The sequence below is a fragment of the Triticum aestivum genome, chromosome 3B, assembly GCF_018294505.1.
Source record: "Triticum aestivum cultivar Chinese Spring chromosome 3B, IWGSC CS RefSeq v2.1, whole genome shotgun sequence".
Classification (NCBI taxonomy): domain Eukaryota; kingdom Viridiplantae; phylum Streptophyta; class Magnoliopsida; order Poales; family Poaceae; genus Triticum; species Triticum aestivum.
The window spans coordinates 825,831,574-825,849,436 of NC_057801.1; the positions used below are offsets into that span (position 1 = coordinate 825,831,574).

The 17,863-nt window shown below is 46.1% G+C and overlaps 1 protein-coding gene across 2 annotated transcripts in view; it reads left to right on the forward strand.

Moving 5' to 3' along the window:
- The window catches only part of LOC123072690 (uncharacterized), a 31,589-nt gene extending 17,702 nt beyond the window's left edge, over positions 1-13,887 (forward strand). For both annotated transcript variants that reach the window (XM_044496295.1, XM_044496294.1), the window contains one exon: positions 9,918-13,887. In XM_044496295.1, the coding sequence (XP_044352230.1) occupies positions 9,918-13,567 (3,650 nt within the window). In that variant the 3' untranslated portion in view covers positions 13,568-13,887. The remainder of the gene's footprint in view (positions 1-9,917) is intronic.
- The last annotated feature ends 3,976 nt before the right edge of the window (positions 13,888-17,863 follow it).

A 17,863-nucleotide genomic window follows, 5' to 3' on the forward strand; every position in this document is an offset into this window, starting at 1 on the left:
ACACAAGTTTTCATATAACATGAATTTAGAGATTGTTTTTACATCATAATGAGTTATTACATCACGGGGTGAAAGAACCGTGGACTAGTTTCAAGTGGATGGATGTCCATCCACTTGAAACTAATCCACGGTTCTTTCACCCAATGATATAATAAATATCATCATCATCATCATATCATTAACAACTTATCATCATAATACATCATTGTCATATAACACCTTCTCAAGATCATCGTTTTCATCAATGAGACATCACATAGCAAATTGGTCACTAGTCGTAATCACAAGTACTCATCATCATCAACTCTAACACATTGCACCACATAATGAACATATTGTACCTCATAGGACCTACTACATTCTCTTAGGACCTACTGCATTCTCTAAGGTAAAATAGCAAAAAACAAGATATCCCCTGACTCTCCATTATGGAGAATGGAGATTATCCTGTCTCCAATTCTTGCCTTTCGCTTAATGTTACTTCCAAGAACCTCCTTGCGAATGTCCAAACATTTTTTCCATTCTTTGATTAGCATGTGTTCACCGGTTTTAGAAATCCGATATGCACAGATGAGCTCCCTAGATTAACCTGGCAGTATGTTCAGAACTGCAAGGCGACCATTCTGATACATCAGATGAGGCACACAATCCATCGGGAGTTTCTGTTGAAAAACATAGTAATAACTTCGTAGTTAGCAATGATGTACTAGTTTTAGAAGTATGCAAAAGATGCACGGATGTCGTAATAGTAAAAAATCTTATCAGGGTATCTCCATAAAAGTTATTGTGGTTCAACACGTGCACTAGTGTCACGTATTCAGCATAATTTGGAGGAGTTCGATAATAGATATTGTAAATCTCAAGATAAGTACAAAATGCGATCAGATGACTTTTCTCCTTATAAGTTAATTCGGAGCCATCAGTGTAGTGGGTTTTGTCTACCATCTTCCGCACATTCTTTGAAGAATCAAAATAAGCTGTCAATGGAAATAAGCTGTGAACTATTTTGAAATAAACAATATAAATTAGTTAATAACTTGTTTGAGAAACTCACATTGCGGTAGAATCGGAAGCGTATCAACAAGGACCCAAATGTCCATATTGTCACTAGTAGAAAAAGGGCCTTTAGTCCCGGTTCATAAGGGCCTTCAGTCCCGGTTATGGAAATGGGACTAAAGGGTCGTTACTAAAGCCTCCCCCTTTAGTCCTGGTTCTTATACGAACCGGGACTAAAGGCCCTCCACGTGGCCGCTGCCTAGAGGTCCACCTTTAGTCCCGGTTGGTAACACCAACCGGTACTAAAGAAAATTTTATGATTTTTATTTGAATTTTTTTAAATCTTTTTTTGATTTTTTTTATTTTCAAATTTCTGAATTATTTTAACCTCTAATCTCTAATCACCCCTCATCATTGCTCAATTTAACCTCTAATCTCTAATCACCCCTCATCATTCGAAATCATCTACATCTAACTTCCCGGATGGTCACCCATCCTCTCACTACTCCAGCCTGAGCACGCTTAACTTCCGGGTTCTATTCTCCCTCGTTTCCAAGTTTGCACTTGTTATTTTCCTGACAATAGTAAGATGTCAATCCTATTAACCATCAGGAATTTAGCTGGAGCATGAAGTCACACATTTCACCATTTGACTTTGAAACTGTTGTTCTAAAAACAATAATTATTTAGTAACACTAATATTTCTTGAATAAGTAGTTTGACCACACTTTGACCATAGTTTGACAATAGTTTGACCATAGTTTGACTACAGTTTGACCAGATTTGACCAAAATTCAAAAAACTGAAATAATTATTTAGTAACATTAATATTTCTTGAATAAGTAGTTTGACCAAAGTTTGACCATAGTTTGACCATATAGTTTGACCAGATTTGACCAAAATTCAAAAAAACTGAAACTATTATTTAGTAATACTAATATTTCTTGAATAAGTAGTTTGACCATAGTTTGACCACAGTCTGACCAGATTTGACCAAAATTCAAAAAACTGAAATAATTATTTAGTAACTAATATTCTTGAATAATTATTTAGTAACACTAATACTTCTTGAATAAGTAGTTTGACTATAGTTTGATCAGATTTAAAAAAAATCAAAAAAACTGAAATTTGAGCATAACTTTTTTCCTTTTAGAATTTGAGGATTCTAAAAATTTGCAAACAGGGCGTAGGCGGTAAAAATCGGATGTGGATTTTCGTGCTGAACATTTTGATATATTATATGTTCTTTTCTGACATCGTATGCAAAAGTTATAGCATTTTTACATTTTCCCTGCACTTTCTGCAAAACATGTCCAAATTTAAGTTTTTATATTTTCCTAACTAGTAGATGTGTTAACATAACTACATCTCGAAGGATTTTAACTTTTGAAGTTTTTATCATTTTCTTTTGCTTTTTACAAAACTGAAATACACGCGGGGGGGGGGGTAGGATTTGAAAATTGCACCATTAGTACCGGTTCGTGGCACGAACCGGTGCTAAAGGTCTCAACCCCATTAGTACCGGTTCGTGGCACCAACCGGGACTAAAGGTCCCATTTGAACCGGGAGTAATGCCTTTACGGTGCCCTCGCCGCTCGAACCGGGACTAATGCTCACATTAGTCCCGGTTCGTAATGCAACCGGGATTAATCCTCTTTTGTGGCTGAACGAAAGCCTTGTTTTCTACTAGTGTGTCTTGCTCGATGTGTGGATCACCAAGATCCATGGTGAAAATCATACCCTCATAAAAGCCATACATTTTGCAAGTGCTTCCCAATTTTGGCAACCAAAATGGGTTACGCTCTGAGAATTGTACAGATTTACTTCAAAATCCATATCATGTTGTGTCCTTAGGTGTATTTTCTTTGTTTTAAAATTTTCATGGTCTTCAAAACCCATCCTCTTTAAGACATAGAGTCTTGCATGGCATGGGATAAGCTAGTCGAATTGTAAAAGATGAACATTAGACGTTGAAATAGGTGAAGTCATGCTTAATTACAAAAAAACACTTGTCGTTGTTGCATATCGTTTCAAGATCGAAGGTCTCCTCGAGCTTAATGCTGAAGCGCCGATCTTCGTCCAGCTCAAGGAACCTGTCGCACAGAACTCGAACGTCGTGGCACCAGCTGCACTCCCCCGGGAGACTGTCGTCATCCGAGTATGAAATTTCCTACGTTCATAATTCAAAGATTAAACTTGTACAATTAAATATATGTACTAAAAAACCAGGCCACTCGATATTTCCTACATGTTCTAGCACAAGTCATGGCAGAATTCACGGGAAAATCTGGCATGACCTTTGCTGAAAAAGGACATATCGAGCGCCTGAAATTTGCCGGAACGGAAATTAATCAACACTCCGGCAAAACATAGGCCACTCGGAGGTGTAACCTGAACATGAACGGCCACTTGGGCAACCACATATCCTATTTGAGCAACACAAGATATACATGGAGATTTGGCTGGTCTCACCTCGAGGTAGGAGGGGGTCGGTGACGGGGACGACGGCGGGGATGATGGAGGGGCTCCTTGATTTCTGCAAAAGCAAAAACCCTATAAGTTATCACTAATACATCCCGAATAATTGCTTAAACTAAAAAAATAACAACAAATATGACAAATTCAACTAGTTTTATTAATTCAACTAGTTCTTACTAAATATAAACTTACTATAAATAGAAAAAAAACTAGTTCTTTCTAAAAATAAAGTAGTTCAACTAGTTATATTAATTATCTTACTAAAAATACATTAGTTCTATTAATTCAACTAGTTCAACTAGTTTATTAATTTACTTACTAAACTAGTTCAACTATAACTAAACTAGTTCAACTAGTTTATTAATTTACTTACTAATTATTTTAAACACTTACTAAAAACAGTAAAAATAAACTACATTATACAATAGTAAAAAAACATCTACTACTACTGCTAAACATCTACTACTACTAATTAACATCTACTACTACTAAAAATCATTATCTATGAACCCTAAATTAACATCTACTACTACTAAACAACATCTAGTACTAAATAAGCAGAGAGAAAGGGGGTGGGGGAGGGGCGGGGGCTTAAAGAGAGGGGAGAGACGGTGGCGGGGAGGTGCTCGGCAATGGAGAGGTAGGGGCGGCGAGGGCGGGCTCTGGATCGGAGGCGGCGGTGCTGGGCGGGCTCGGGCTGCGCCGGTGAGGTTGAGGGCGGCGACGGTGAGGTCGAGAGTGGCGGCGGGCGGCAGCGGCGAGGTTGAGGGCGGCCTCGGGCGGCGGCGGTGTGGGCAGGCTCGGGCGGCGGCGACAGAGGAGTAGGGGAAAGGGGGGAATGGAGGACTTAGCAAAATTTTGAGCCCGCGGGTGGTTAATTCAGAAGTAGCAGTAGCGCGTTCCAGAAAGCGCGCTACTGCTACGTTAGCTACAACGTGTTCTGGTATACACGCTACTCCTACTCGTTACTTTTTCCCTCTTTTTCATTTATTTTTCTTCATATTTTTTTTTTTCCTTTCACCTTATTCTATTTCTTTCATTTTCAATTACCTTTCTATTTGCTTTTCATTTAATTTTATATCCTTTAGCAGTAGCGAGTTTAGAAAAAAAACGCACTCCTACAAAGGAAGTAGCGGTAGCACAGGTCAATATGGATCGCTACTACTATGTGTAGCCTATCGGCTAAACCGTTGGAATTTTAGTAGTAACGTGTTTAGAACAAGGTGCGCTACTGCTAGAACTTTATCTGTAGCGCGGTTTGTGCACGCGTGCTACTGCTACTTAGCACCAGCGTGCTTTTTTGACCCACGCTACTGATAAAGTTCTGTGTATAAGGTTTTCCCTAGTAGTGTATGGATCTCCAAGAGACCATTGTATTGATAATCAAGAGAGAGAGAGAGAGAGAGAGATAGAGGGGAAGCCATCTAGCTACTAACTACGGACCCGTAGGTCTACAAAGAACTACTCACGCATCATCGGAGAGGCACCAATGGACATGATGAGCCCCTCCGAGATGGTGTCTAGATTGGATCTGGTGTTTCTGGACTCTGCGGCGGCTGAAATTGATTTTCGTCGACTCCCCTAGGGTTTCTGGAATATTGGGATATTTATAGAGCAAAGAGGCGGTGCGGGAGGCCAATGAGGAGGGCACAACCCACCGGGGCACGCCTGGGCCCAGGCGCGCCCTGGTGGGTTGTGCTCCCCTTGGAGCTCCCCTCAGGTGTGTTCCTGGCCCACTGGATATCTTCTGGCCCAAAAAAATCCACAAAAAGTTTCGCTGCATTTGGACTCCATTTGGTATTGATTCCCCGCGATGTAAAAAACATGCAGAAAACAACAACTGGCACTGGGCACTATGTTAATAGGTTAGTACCAAAAAATGATATAAAATGATTGTAAAACATCCAAGAATGATAATATAACAGCATGGAACAATCAAAAATTATAGTCGTCTCCATGATCCGACGAAGGGCAGGCCAGGCAATGGAGTCGAAGGCTTCGGCGAATTCGAGCTTGAACACAAGAGTCGTCGTCCCCCTTCTGTTGCAGCACTGGACTAGCTCAGCCGCGAAGATGAAGTCCTCCGGGATGCTTCGCCCCGACAAGAACCCAGACTGGTCCTCGTCTATGAGCCCGACAATTTGCTTTTGGAGGCGAGTTGTAGGCCCACGACAAAGGATTTTGACGTCCCCATTTTGAAGAGAGACCGGCCTAAAGTCCCCGAGCGCCGGGACACCCTCTTTCTTCGGGAGCAAGGAAATGAGGGCCCTGTTGATCCCGTCGAGACGCGCCACCCCAGCGTGGAAGTCTCCGAAGAGGCGTTGGAGATCGCCGGCGACCACGGACCAAGCATCCTGGTAGAAGGCAGGGCCAAGGCCGTCCAGCCCCGGCGCGCTCGAGCCATCAAGCGCGCGCACGGCCGCGTGGATCTCAGCTCGAGAACGGGGCGACCATGGGCGCCCCATCAGCGATGGGGGTGTTGATGTAAAGGGCCGAAAGGCTGAACCCTCAAGATGTGACGGGGGCCCGACCGAGGAAGGCGGCATAGAAGCGATGAAGCACCGTCTCCTTGGCGTTGTGGTCGACGAGCTCCACGCCACCCACGCAGAGCGTGCAGATGGCGTTCACATGGCGCCGCTGTGATGCTAGGGATGGAAGTAGCCGGTATTTTCATCTCCGGCCACCACCGCCCGACATTTGCACCGCTGCCGCCAGAAGGCCGCCTGCCAGGCGAGCGACGTGGCCAGCGAAAGCCCCGCGTCCCGACGCAGATCATCTTCGTACCCTTCAAGACTGCGATGCTCCTCCAAGAAGTCAAAGAAATCAACTAGGAATTTACAGTCATTATCAAAAACTGGAGTGTATCGATGTCGGCGTTTCCAAACCTTGGCGGCTGACCTTAGGGCTTTCTTCTGACGAGCGAGACGGCTCACGGCGCAGGGGGGGGGGGACACGATCCTAGGATGAAAGAACAGTAGGAAGGAACAGACGGTCGAGCAGACGGGCCCGCTCGAGTATTTAACCAAAAACTACCACAATCCATGGAAACGTGACGAAAAACTACCACTTTACATTTTTGTGCGAAAAACTACCACTTTTATCCTAAACCGTGGCAAAAAACTACCAACTCGTTTAACTGCTCGGTTCGGCCGCGCTAAGCCCGAATCTGACCGGTTGGGCCCACACATAAGCGGGCTAAAAATGCAATCAGGTCCCTACAAAAAACTTTTTAAAGCAATCGGGTCCCTGTAAAATAAAATAAAAAGCAATTAGGTCCCGCCGGCGAGCTCGTCAGCGACAAGCAGAGGCATGCGGCGGCGGCGGCAAGCGGGAGCAACGGCAAGTAGCGGCGATGGTGGAAGCAAGCAGCAGCAAGCGGCGGTCGTGCATAGATAGCTAGCTCCGGCCGCCGCAGTGCGTGCGTGAGCTAGCCAGCTAGCTAGCTCTGGCTGCATCCCCGTCGTGAACTAGCAGCTTCGGCCGGCCTCGTACGCAGCCAGGGGGCTCGGCCAGGCGCGCTGCCACGGGCGCGCGGCCACTGGGCTCGGCCAGGCATGCGGCCGCGGGCAGGGGCGCCACCATCGGAGCGCATCCAGGGGCGCAGCCACGGGCGCGCGGCGCCACTGGGCTCGGCCAGGCATGCCGCCACGGGCGGCGGCGCGGTGGAGGGGGCCGCGGGCATGGCGGTGCGGCGGTGGGTCTAGGCCGGCGGTGGTGCGGCGGTGACTGGAGGCCGGCGGCGGGAGGCTGGTGCGGCGGTGGATGTTCGCCGGCCCCCGGCCGTGGCTGTGGCCAGCCAACCATGGCACATGTCCCCTTTCATGGACTGGATTGCTTTTTTTAAGAAAAACTAGGGACCTGATTGGTTTTTTACGCCGCTTATGTGTGGGCCCAACCGGTCATATTCGGGCTTAGCGCGGCCAAACCGAGCAGTTAAACGAGTTGGTAGTTTTTTGCCACGGTTTAGGATAAAAGTGGTAGTTTTTCGCAAAAAACGTAAAGTGGTAGTTTTTCGTCACGTTTCCATGAATTGTGATAGTTTTTGGTTAAATACTCGGCCCACTCGAAGTAGAAGCGGCCCGGGGAGGGGAGGCAGGTCGAAACGGTGACCATGCGAGGAAAGTGATCCGACGTGGTCCACGGACGGGAAGAGAGCACGGAATCTGGAAACAAGGAGTCCCAGTTCACATCAAAGAAGGCACGATCAAGCCGCGCAAAGGGGGGGGGGGGGGGGGGGGGATCGCGCCTACTTGTCCAAGTGAAGAGGCGGTCGGCGAGGGGGAGTTCAAACCAACCAAGCGGATTGATCATGGAGTTGAAAACCGAGGCCCACCCCGCGTTAAATCTATCATTGTTCTTCTCGCGGGGGAAGTGGATCAGGTTGAAATCACCCATGATCAACCAGGGGCTCGAGACCAGGGGGCGACGGCTAGCATGTCATCGACGAAGGCCGCGGTGAGAGAGTGATCCAAGGGGGCGTAAACATTAGTTACCGTAAAACTAAGATCGGAGACGGTAGACACGAGGGAAGAGGTAAGCGAGAAGCGGGACTGCGACGAGGCAGCGAGAGGAAGGAGGCGCGGGTTCCAGGCGGTCACCACATCCCCCTGGATCCATCGACGTCCTTCGCAACAAACTCAAAGAGGGAGGATGGAAGGAATGAGCGAGCTTTCTGCATACTGAGCGAGGCAAGCTTAGATTCTTGCAAACACGCAACAGAGGGGTCGTTGGAGACGAGTTACGGACCAGATCACACTTGTCATCATCCCCAAGGCCCTGAACATTCCACAAGAGAGGAGGGAGAATTACTGACACCCACGAGACCCACGACTAACCATGGAAACAGACCAACACCACAGCCACGCAGCGTGCACACAAGTACAAGGAAAGAAAGGATACATGGCCTCCCAAGCAGGCGGGAACAGAAGAAGGGATACAAAGAGGAGCAACGTAGGCGTCACACCCACACCAGCGAGAGCGGCTCCTAGACATGACGAGCTCCGGGCACCGATGCAGGTTTGATAGCAGCAGCCGCACGCAGCCCGGCGACGGCACTCGCCGCAAGGCGCAAGCGGCCTAACCACCACCGCGATGACCTTGTCGTGCGCCGCTTTAGCCTGTAGGCGGGGGGAGCAGCCGACGAGCGCGTCCTTGAGGGCTCTACGCTTCACCGCTTTCTCCTCCATGCCCACAAACTCGCCGGTGTCGGCATGTGCCAGACGGGCACTGCGACGGGCCAGGCCCAACGGCCCAACATGGGCGACGCCGCCAGCATCCCCATGCAGCCCGAGTCAACCTCTCCCCCCGCCGCACCCAAACCTGGGGCGTAGTCGTCAGGCAGCTCGGTGATGCGCACCGACGACGACAGGGAAGAGGGGGTCGACGTTGCGGGAGATCCGGGGCAGGACCAGGCAGCGATCGGTCCCATGGCTGGACCAGGGCCCCCTCCTGGGGAGGGGGGAGCGCCGAGCACGCGAAGGACAGAGGCAAGGGCGCGACTGCCCCCACCCCCGCCTCCACCGCTGCAACCGAGAACCGACACGACCGAGCACAGGCACCGGGGCCTCTCCCTCCCAGTGGCGCAGACGACGGGCGGCGTCGGGTCCCCCCGTTGTGGGAAAACGGAGGAGGAGGATGGACAAAGAAGGGGATGTCCTCGCCGTCCGGCCCGAAGGAGTTCAACATGGGCCAAACCCTGGCGGGCTCGATGGAGATCACCCTCGTCGGCCAGGGCCCTCCCCATGGCCAGACATCACAAGGGATGCCTCTAGCACTGTTTTGGTTTTCGGGCGATAAAAAGGATTTCGGCCGAATTTCGGACATCTCGGCCTGGGGCGGAAAGTATCTTTAGGCCGAAATTGGTCAAATTTGGTAAATTTTGTTCGAATTTAAGTCAAATTGCAGTCAAAATTTGGTCAAATTTCAGCCGAAATTTTTGAAAACAGCCGAAATTCGGCTATCTCCAGCAGCACAACCACGCGGACCATGGTGAGCTCTTGGCCGGAGAGGACGTGGGGGTCGATCTCAAGGACGCGCACGAAGCCAGAGAAGGCTGCCGGAATGCAGGTGGGGGCAGGAACTCCGCCGGGAACCCGGTTGCCGCCTGGAGAGCACATTGACGGGCGCACTGCTGCACCCGCCCGTAGAGCTCCTCGTGATGCAGATTGATGCGGGCGCCCTCATGCTCCAACGGTTGACGGCGCATGGCTTCCTCACGGTCGGCCCAAGAGGCGAACCGGAGATAGAAAACGCCCACTGCTAATGGATTTCGTTGCTACAGTGCGTGATACAGATCTCAAGACGCAAGATTCTGGACGGATGGTAGTGATAAGAGCACCCGGGCACTATAAAACCACACTCTATTTGATATCCATGTTTCTTGTATTGTGAGTTCTTTTTTGAGGTATATTATGATAATAACTCACAGAATTTTGATGCTGCAGGTGCTGACAAAATATCGAAAGTGAAGACAGAAACTGACAATAATGTAATTATGGAAGAGGCAGACTTTGATTCTGTTGACGACAAGGTTGTTGAGCCCTGGATGGCAACCGGTGGAGAGTTTGTCAAATTATTTCAGTGGATGAGATCTGCTATTTCCTCCCAATATTCTGGACGGAGTGTACCAAGAGAGCCAGAAATTCAGGGTGAAGTATCGAAATTGGATGAACACCTACAAGGTCTTCGAGACACTTTGCCTGAAATGTACGTCCTCATTAATGCAGCAGAGTGGAGGAGCTATGAAGACTCTATTGCTGAGATCCTTCCAAATTTAAGGAATTCAGTGTATGATGCTGAAGACCTTCTTGATGAGTTCAAATGGTATGAGCTGAAGGTGACAGTGGAGGGCAATGCAAACCAATGTCCTTTCAGTGATTTCTTTAACGATGTCATTACAGGCAGCTTCAACGAGAAAGTGCAATGTGTCCAGGATAGGCTGGACGATCTTTTGAATCAGCTAGAGAAGATGGGCTTGCATGAAGATAGTTATGAATCAGTCAGGAGGTTTGACAAATCAGTTAGGCCAAAGACCACCTATTTGCTGAATGAGTCAGAAATATTTGGCGGTGCCCAGGAGCTGAAAAAGGTGATTGGGTTTCTTACTGAACCTAACAAAAGTGGCAGTGCCCGTTCCAAACACATGTCGGCAAACAAAGATAATGATGAATCAAAAATACCAGGTCTTCATGTCTTGCCAATAGTTGGAATTGGGGGTATTGGTAAGACCTGTTTGGCCCAACATGTTTGCAATCATCCAGATATAAGGTCTCACTTCAACCTAATAATTTGGATTTGCGTATCGGATGACTTCGATGTTATTAGGTTGACTAAGGAGGCCATAGAATCCTGCTCTGGAGAAAGGCCAACATCAGATCATTTGGGTACACTTCAGCATGCTCTTTCTGAACACGTGAGGGACAAAAAGGTCTTCATTATCCTTGATGACCTGTGGGGTGATGCTTTCAAGGAAGACAGTAAATATTGGAATATATTTTGTGCACCTTTAAAAAACAATGGACGGGAAAGTTTGATGTTGGTCACTACTAGATCTCCTATGGTTGCTCGTAAGGTCTGCACAATGGATCCCTTTACATTGCATGGTTTGTGGGGTGTGCCCTTATGGAATTTCTTCAAACAATGCATATTTGGGTCCGAGAGTTCTAACAATGATCCCAATTTAGAGCACATTGGTATGAGCATTCGTCATAAGTTGGTGGGTTCTCCTTTAGCTGCGAAAACTGTTGGACTCCTGTTAAGAATGGACCTTTGTGCATCACATTGGAATTATGTATTGGGGAGTGAACTGTGGGAGTTGAAACAAGAGAAGACTGACATTTTGCCTTCTCTTCAGTTGAGCTATATGTATTTACCATTCCATTTGAGGAGATGTTTTGCATTCTGTGCTGTGTACCCCAAGAATTACAGATTTCAAAAGAAGAACTTAGCTGAAATTTGGGTGGCCGAAGGATTTGTGGAACCTGAAGGTGACATTAAAGCTACAGATATTGGTTGTCGGTACTTTGAAGAACTTGTGAATGAGTCATTCTTTCGACAAGTCTCCGGCTCATACAAAATACCTCATTTGATGCATGACATGGCAAAACTAGTTTCAAGGAATGACTGCTTCATCATAAGAGAAAATGCTGACTTTGGAAAAGTTCCTCGGAATGTTCGTCATCTGTCAATACTCTCTGGGGAAGACTTTAAGAAAGCAGACTTGTTGAGCCTGTGCAAGCACACAAAGCTGCGTACCCTACTTTGCAATGAACTTTCTGGGAGTGATGATATATCTGCTGTGATGGACCATTGGTGCAGTGGCCTTCACCGTCTGCGCGTGATGTGTTGTGCCTCTACAAAGGAATTACCAGATAGCCTTGGCAACTTGAAGCATCTTCGATACCTTGACATCTCCAAAGCTTGTCCTTTGAACAGACTTCCTTCGGCGTTCTGTTACCTATACAGATTACAGTTTGTATATGCCAGGAAATGCAAGATTGTAATCCTGGTCGATGACTTCAGTAAGTTGATCAGTTTAAGGAGATTTGACTCAGATGGATTTGTGTATAATGCAGGGTGTGACCTAGATATTGATGCGACCGGTAGGCATGGACTAGGCATTGGATTGAAAAAGAATTGGTCGGATCTTAAAGTTTTGCGCATATATAATCTTGGGATGATAAGTAAGGATGCTGTAGCAGAGGTGGAACTGAAGAATAAGCAATGTCTCCACAACCTGAAACTGGAATGGTCTATGGATAGTTATTGGTACAATAGTAGGCGCTGTGAGGAAGAAATTCTCTCGGCGAAAGAGAATGATATAAAAGTGCTTCAAGTGTTAGAACCTCCCTCCATTCTCAAGTCTCTGCTCGTCAAGGGCTATGGAGGGGTGTCTCTTCCAAGCTGGTGTGGGCCAGAAAACTCGCCAAGCTCAGCATCACTGACACTTGATACTAGTGATGGACTAGAGAGCATACCTTTGCCAGAGAGCACATCGCTATCCAGGACCTCACAGCGGATAGAACTAAACGAGATGCCCGTGGAGTTGCTAGTTAACAGTAACAAAGAAACCATTGGCATTTTCCCGTTCCTGACAGAGCTCGAAATTTTTGGGTGCCGAAATTTATCTAGCGTCGAACAACTCGTACATCCAGCTTATATTCCAGCCATCAAGAAAATAAAAATATGGCATTGCCCAAGCTTAGAATCGTGTGGAAGTTTTGTGGGTTTCCATTGTCTCGAGGAACTGGAGGTGACCAAGTGCCCAAACATTAACAACTCCCAATGTTTGGTGTCGCCCTCTCTCAAGATGCTCGTGCTGGGTGATAGTGGGTCGAGTCCAGCTGGAATTAACTGTGGTAATCTCGCGGAAAATATAGAGTGCTGCTCTCTCACCAATTTTAAGTTATCATGCGATGGTCTGACATCCATCCAACTGCAAAACTGGAATGTTCCAGCTCTGTTGGAGTTGAACATTTCACATTGTGGATCTCTCAAAAGTATTGGGCAATCTGGACAAATCTTCCCAAACATTTCAGTTTGTGGCAGCACCGTTAGAGGAGGATTCTCGTTCCTTACTTCCCTAAGAATTCACAAGTGTGACAAGCTGTCAACCATTGATAAGCTCCTATCAGAAGAATATCTACCTGTCGTTGACGAGATAGAGTTTACAGAATGTGACAAGTTAGTGTCGCTGCCTGTTGAAATTGGGAGTTTATCTTGTCTGCGTCGTTTGAAGATTGCGGAATGTGCCAGTATCAGATGGCCAAGCGGATTGGTGTTCCCATCTTCCCTCCAACGGCTCTACTTAATGGACTGTGGGGACATGTCTGCATTTGTTCACAGCTGCCTACAGAGCCTCACATGCCTTGTCTCACTGACGCTGAAGAAATGTCCGGGTCTAACATTCATTCCAGAACAAGTATGGAGCAGTAGCCTCAAATCACTGGAGCAACTGTTGATTGCACAATGTCCAGACCTTGTGTCAATCGGTGGAGCAAGGGCAATCGCAGAAGTGCCGACGGTGTACATTACCAACTGTCCAAAGTTGGAGGACCTAAAGCAGCTGACGAGAGGATCTCACTTTAACTGGTGATTTTCTTTCACTGGCTGAAACCCAGGTGTTCGTGAGTTAGAAAGAGACTAGGCTAGAAAACGGAGTCAACACCGACGTGATGTCAAGCACGAGGAGCCGGGGTCTTGAGCTGGTGCAGCTGTCTAGCAGGACCAAAAATAAGTTATCATGACATGAACTAGTCATCAACCCGGGCAACAGCATGGGCTAGTTATGTAGACAGCAGTCTAGTGTTTTTATATTTCTTATATTGGAAAATGAACTAATTATGAATTCGGGTACTTTGTATTATGCTCTTGAATGCTTATTTATTCAAAATGTAAAACTTTTTTCATGGAACCGTGCACCCAGATAACATTTAGAACTATCTAAAAGTTTCATATTGTTATTTTGTTATCCCAGATAATATGAATATGTTATTTGACATGTGCCCAAAGCTCATGTAGAAAAAAATATGTTGAAAATTGGTTTGCATTACGAAGAACTTTCCACATTTGTAACTCTCCCAAGTATAATCAATATAAATGTGCTGAGTGCAAAAGGAAAATCACACATTCAACAATTATTCAGCAACCACAATATTTCTTAAATATAGTGTGGTATTACTAAATTAAAGAGATAGAGACATGGTGTATATGATCATGCTGTTCTATCAAACAGCTTACTAAACATGAGCCTGTGAGTTAATAACATCTTCATAACATCAGAAACGCAGGTTTCTTTGTGCGTACTCGTTTTATCCCTAACTAGCAAACATGCCCGTGCGTTGCAACGGGGAAAAACAACGCCCACAGGCCCTTACCCACTGAACATGCCTAAAGGCCTCATATGCCCATAACATAACAAATATGACTAATACCTCACCCTCAGGTCCACATCCTTCATTTGAATATGACGACATCAGACCCATGTTTCTGCTTGTCCTCTTTGTGGTCCTTGTCGCTAGTAGTCGCGGTACCAGTTGTCACTAACCAATGTTGGATAGGTCCAATAGTTGGATCGTTGAGTCTCCTTCGTGTCTGACGAGATCAAGAGCGTCGAACAGAGATTTTTTTTACATCCGGCTAATATAATAGGGGAAAGCACTACACCTAATATATGTGCGTGTTATCATGTAAATTGAGTAGTTTGTGTTAGATAAACCGTGAATTCTTAGTTGGACTCATGCATTATAACGGGTGTCACTGAGCCGAGCGAGGCTAGTCGTACGTGAAGACGCAATGGAGAAAAAGGTTTGTTCCATATCCCTAGTTTAATAAACTGAACTAAAACAATACATCTGTGGGCATTTTATTTTCTTGACCCTCATAATAATGTTATTAAAAAGTAGAATTTTTATGATTAAATTCCTTTTACCGGTATTTTATTGGCGCTTCCAATACATATTCCTCCTTTAGTACGTAGTCTCACGGATCCTTCTGGCGCCCACCATGAAACCTTCCATGTTACATCTAGCTTATTTCCCTGTGTTCAAAAAAAATCTAGCTTATTTCCCTCCTTTATTTTTTTGTCACGTCGTTTCTTACCCTTGGCTTATTGACTCCCAAGTCAGCTCCTTGATACCTAAAAACTCAAAAAAGTATATCAATTGAAGGGATTATCTATAAGCAACCAAGGTGAGACTATTGATTAGACAAAACAATCTTCACCTAAACACAAACATTGATCTAGCTCAATCGGTTGCGATGAATTTACCTAGACGGGGAGGGAGGCCGCCGGTTTGATTCCAAACAGGAACTAATATCTTTTGCCTTGCATGCCTCGGGGCCGGCTTCGCTGGGCCACAATGCAGACTAAGGCCAAGCGAGACATTCATAAAAACAAACACACTGATGAATAAAAAAAGCTAAGCCTTTTTCTTTCACCTAGGAACAAAAGGCGTTTTTTCTTTCACTTGCGTTTGCCCCTTGTGCAAGACGAATGAAAAATCCTATGCAATGGACAGACTGAAAATTTAGAGAACTGCACCTTGCTTCATTAGTAGGTACAGATTAAAGAGTGTTAGATACCATACTTCCTAGTTTTCAAATTCAAATTTCAAAAAATTTGTCTTTTTAGAAAATGTTCTCAAAATCGAAAAAACGTTCGCTATAGTACCTCCTTGTTTTCAAAAAAGTTTTGTGTTTTAAAAAATGTTCAAGTCTCAAAAAATAAAAATAAAAACAGAAATATGTTCGAGTTTAAATTTTTTTGTTTACAAATTTCCAAAAATATTCGCGTTCTAAAATATATCTACTTTTTCCAAAAAAAAAATCTTTTCCTCTTAGTATCTGGCCCGGCTGTTTGCTAATTTAGGACGTCGCGCTGCAATTTAGACATAGTGTTAGGCGTAGTCTAGTGGCTTGCATTCTGTCGCGTCAAGCGCCAGCACCCTGGTGCACTTTAATTTTTTTCTTGTACTTTTTTCACTGGGGCGAGCTGTACAGCATCCGCTAGTGGGCCGGCCCATCGCGGCTCGTCTCTGTGTGTCGTGCGATTTTGTTGGCCGAAACAAATCTGGACGAACGAAAAAACACTGGTCCAATAGACGAAAACTAATCTGGGTCCCACCGTAAATAAAAAAAATTGGAGAGACAATCCTCCCTTTAATATTAGGTAGAGTGGTAGAGTGTAGAGTAGAGGTAGAGGTAGATCCCTAATATTGAAGGGAGGATTGTTTCTCCACTTTTTTTGCTCAGAGTCTTTTTTTTACGTACGTCGTACGTCAATCTCAGCGATCGAACGCCAGTTTTATAGGTACACCAGTTTTAAGTAAGAGCACACGCAAACGGGCTGTCCCAATTCGCTGGCCTGGAACAAAAATACGAAAAATAAAATAATCTGGATCCCACCGTAAACCAAAAAAATTGGAGAAACAATCCTCCCTTTAATATTAGGTAGAAATGGTAGAGTGTAGAGTAGAGGTAGAGGTAGATCCCTAATATTGAAGGGAGGATTGTTTCTCCACTTTTCTTGGTCAGAGTCTTTTTTTTACGTACGTCGTACGTCAATCTCAGCGATCGAACACCAGTTTTATAGGTACACCAGTTTTAAGTAGGAAAAAGTCTGAAATAAACCTTAAACTCGTAGTCCAAGTTTGAATCAAACCTTGAACTATTAATCCTTGAAATCAGCACCCTAACCTTATCGATCCCGGTTAATCCCCGACCCTACACCATTCTGGACATGTTTGTCCAAGCGGGAAAAGACAATCCCGACCTGGATTAGACATTTTTCTCACCAACGACTATGTCACACATTGTCTTCTTCGCCTAATCTCTCTCTCTCATATGCAAGGCGAGCTCGTATGCTAGTGTGTAGCGTGTAGCCTATGCGCCTAGACTAGTACGAAGATGTATGAGGCGAGCCATTGATGCTAAGGGTCACATGTCACAACAGGCACTCTGAGCTCGTATACGACATCTTTGAAGCACATGAAGAAATTATTCAAGTCTGTCTTGGGCTCGTATACGACATCCTTGGGACACATGAAGAAATTGTTCAAGTCTTTCTTGGGCTCAAGCGCGGCAAGCGCATCCGCGAGCTACTGCCGGAGCACACCGACGGGCGAGAGGAAGAGGACCGCCGCTCTACCTCTAGCTTAGAGCATCTTCAACAGGTGCGTGGTATCGCGGCACGCTAATTTATTTTTCGGCGTCGAAATAACATTAGCGCGCGCAGAAGGGTGGTTGCTTTATCATACCCTGCAAAATTTAGCGGCCCGCCATAGCGCTTCACCAGGCGCGGAAAAACCCAGCGCGCGCTTGGAATTTTTTTGAAACAATACATACGAAAAAATATATGAAACAACACATAATTTAAAACTTTAAATTTTATAGCATAGTTCCTCAAACCACAAGCCAGTTCATACGATGCTAATAAAAATAAATAAAATGATGCTAAATAAAACTACTCCTTGTCCTCCTCGATGGTGTAGTCCGACGACGTAAACGCATTGAGCCACCGTTGGAGGCGGCGATCCTAGTCGCTGATTAGTCACGAGGGAGGCGCGAGCTCCTGCGCCTGCTTGCGCGTTCGCACGTCAGTGAAGTTCCTCTGCGATCGAGGCCGCCCGGGGCTGCATCGTACGCACGGGCGGCCTCGTGGGCAGTCTCGAACGTGCCGAGCCTGAGGTGTGTATCGCGGGATCAGATCTCCGCGTAATACACGCCAGAGGGGCGGGCGGACGCCGCGGTAGCCCGACCCTGCTCCGGGGGTGCGGTGGCATGGCGGGGCACTGGAAGAGGCGAGGGGAGAAGGCACGACGGCGGCGGGGCGCTGTAAGAGGCGAGGAAGAAGGCGCGACACGAGGGAAAGACGGGCGGCGGGCGCCTGCGC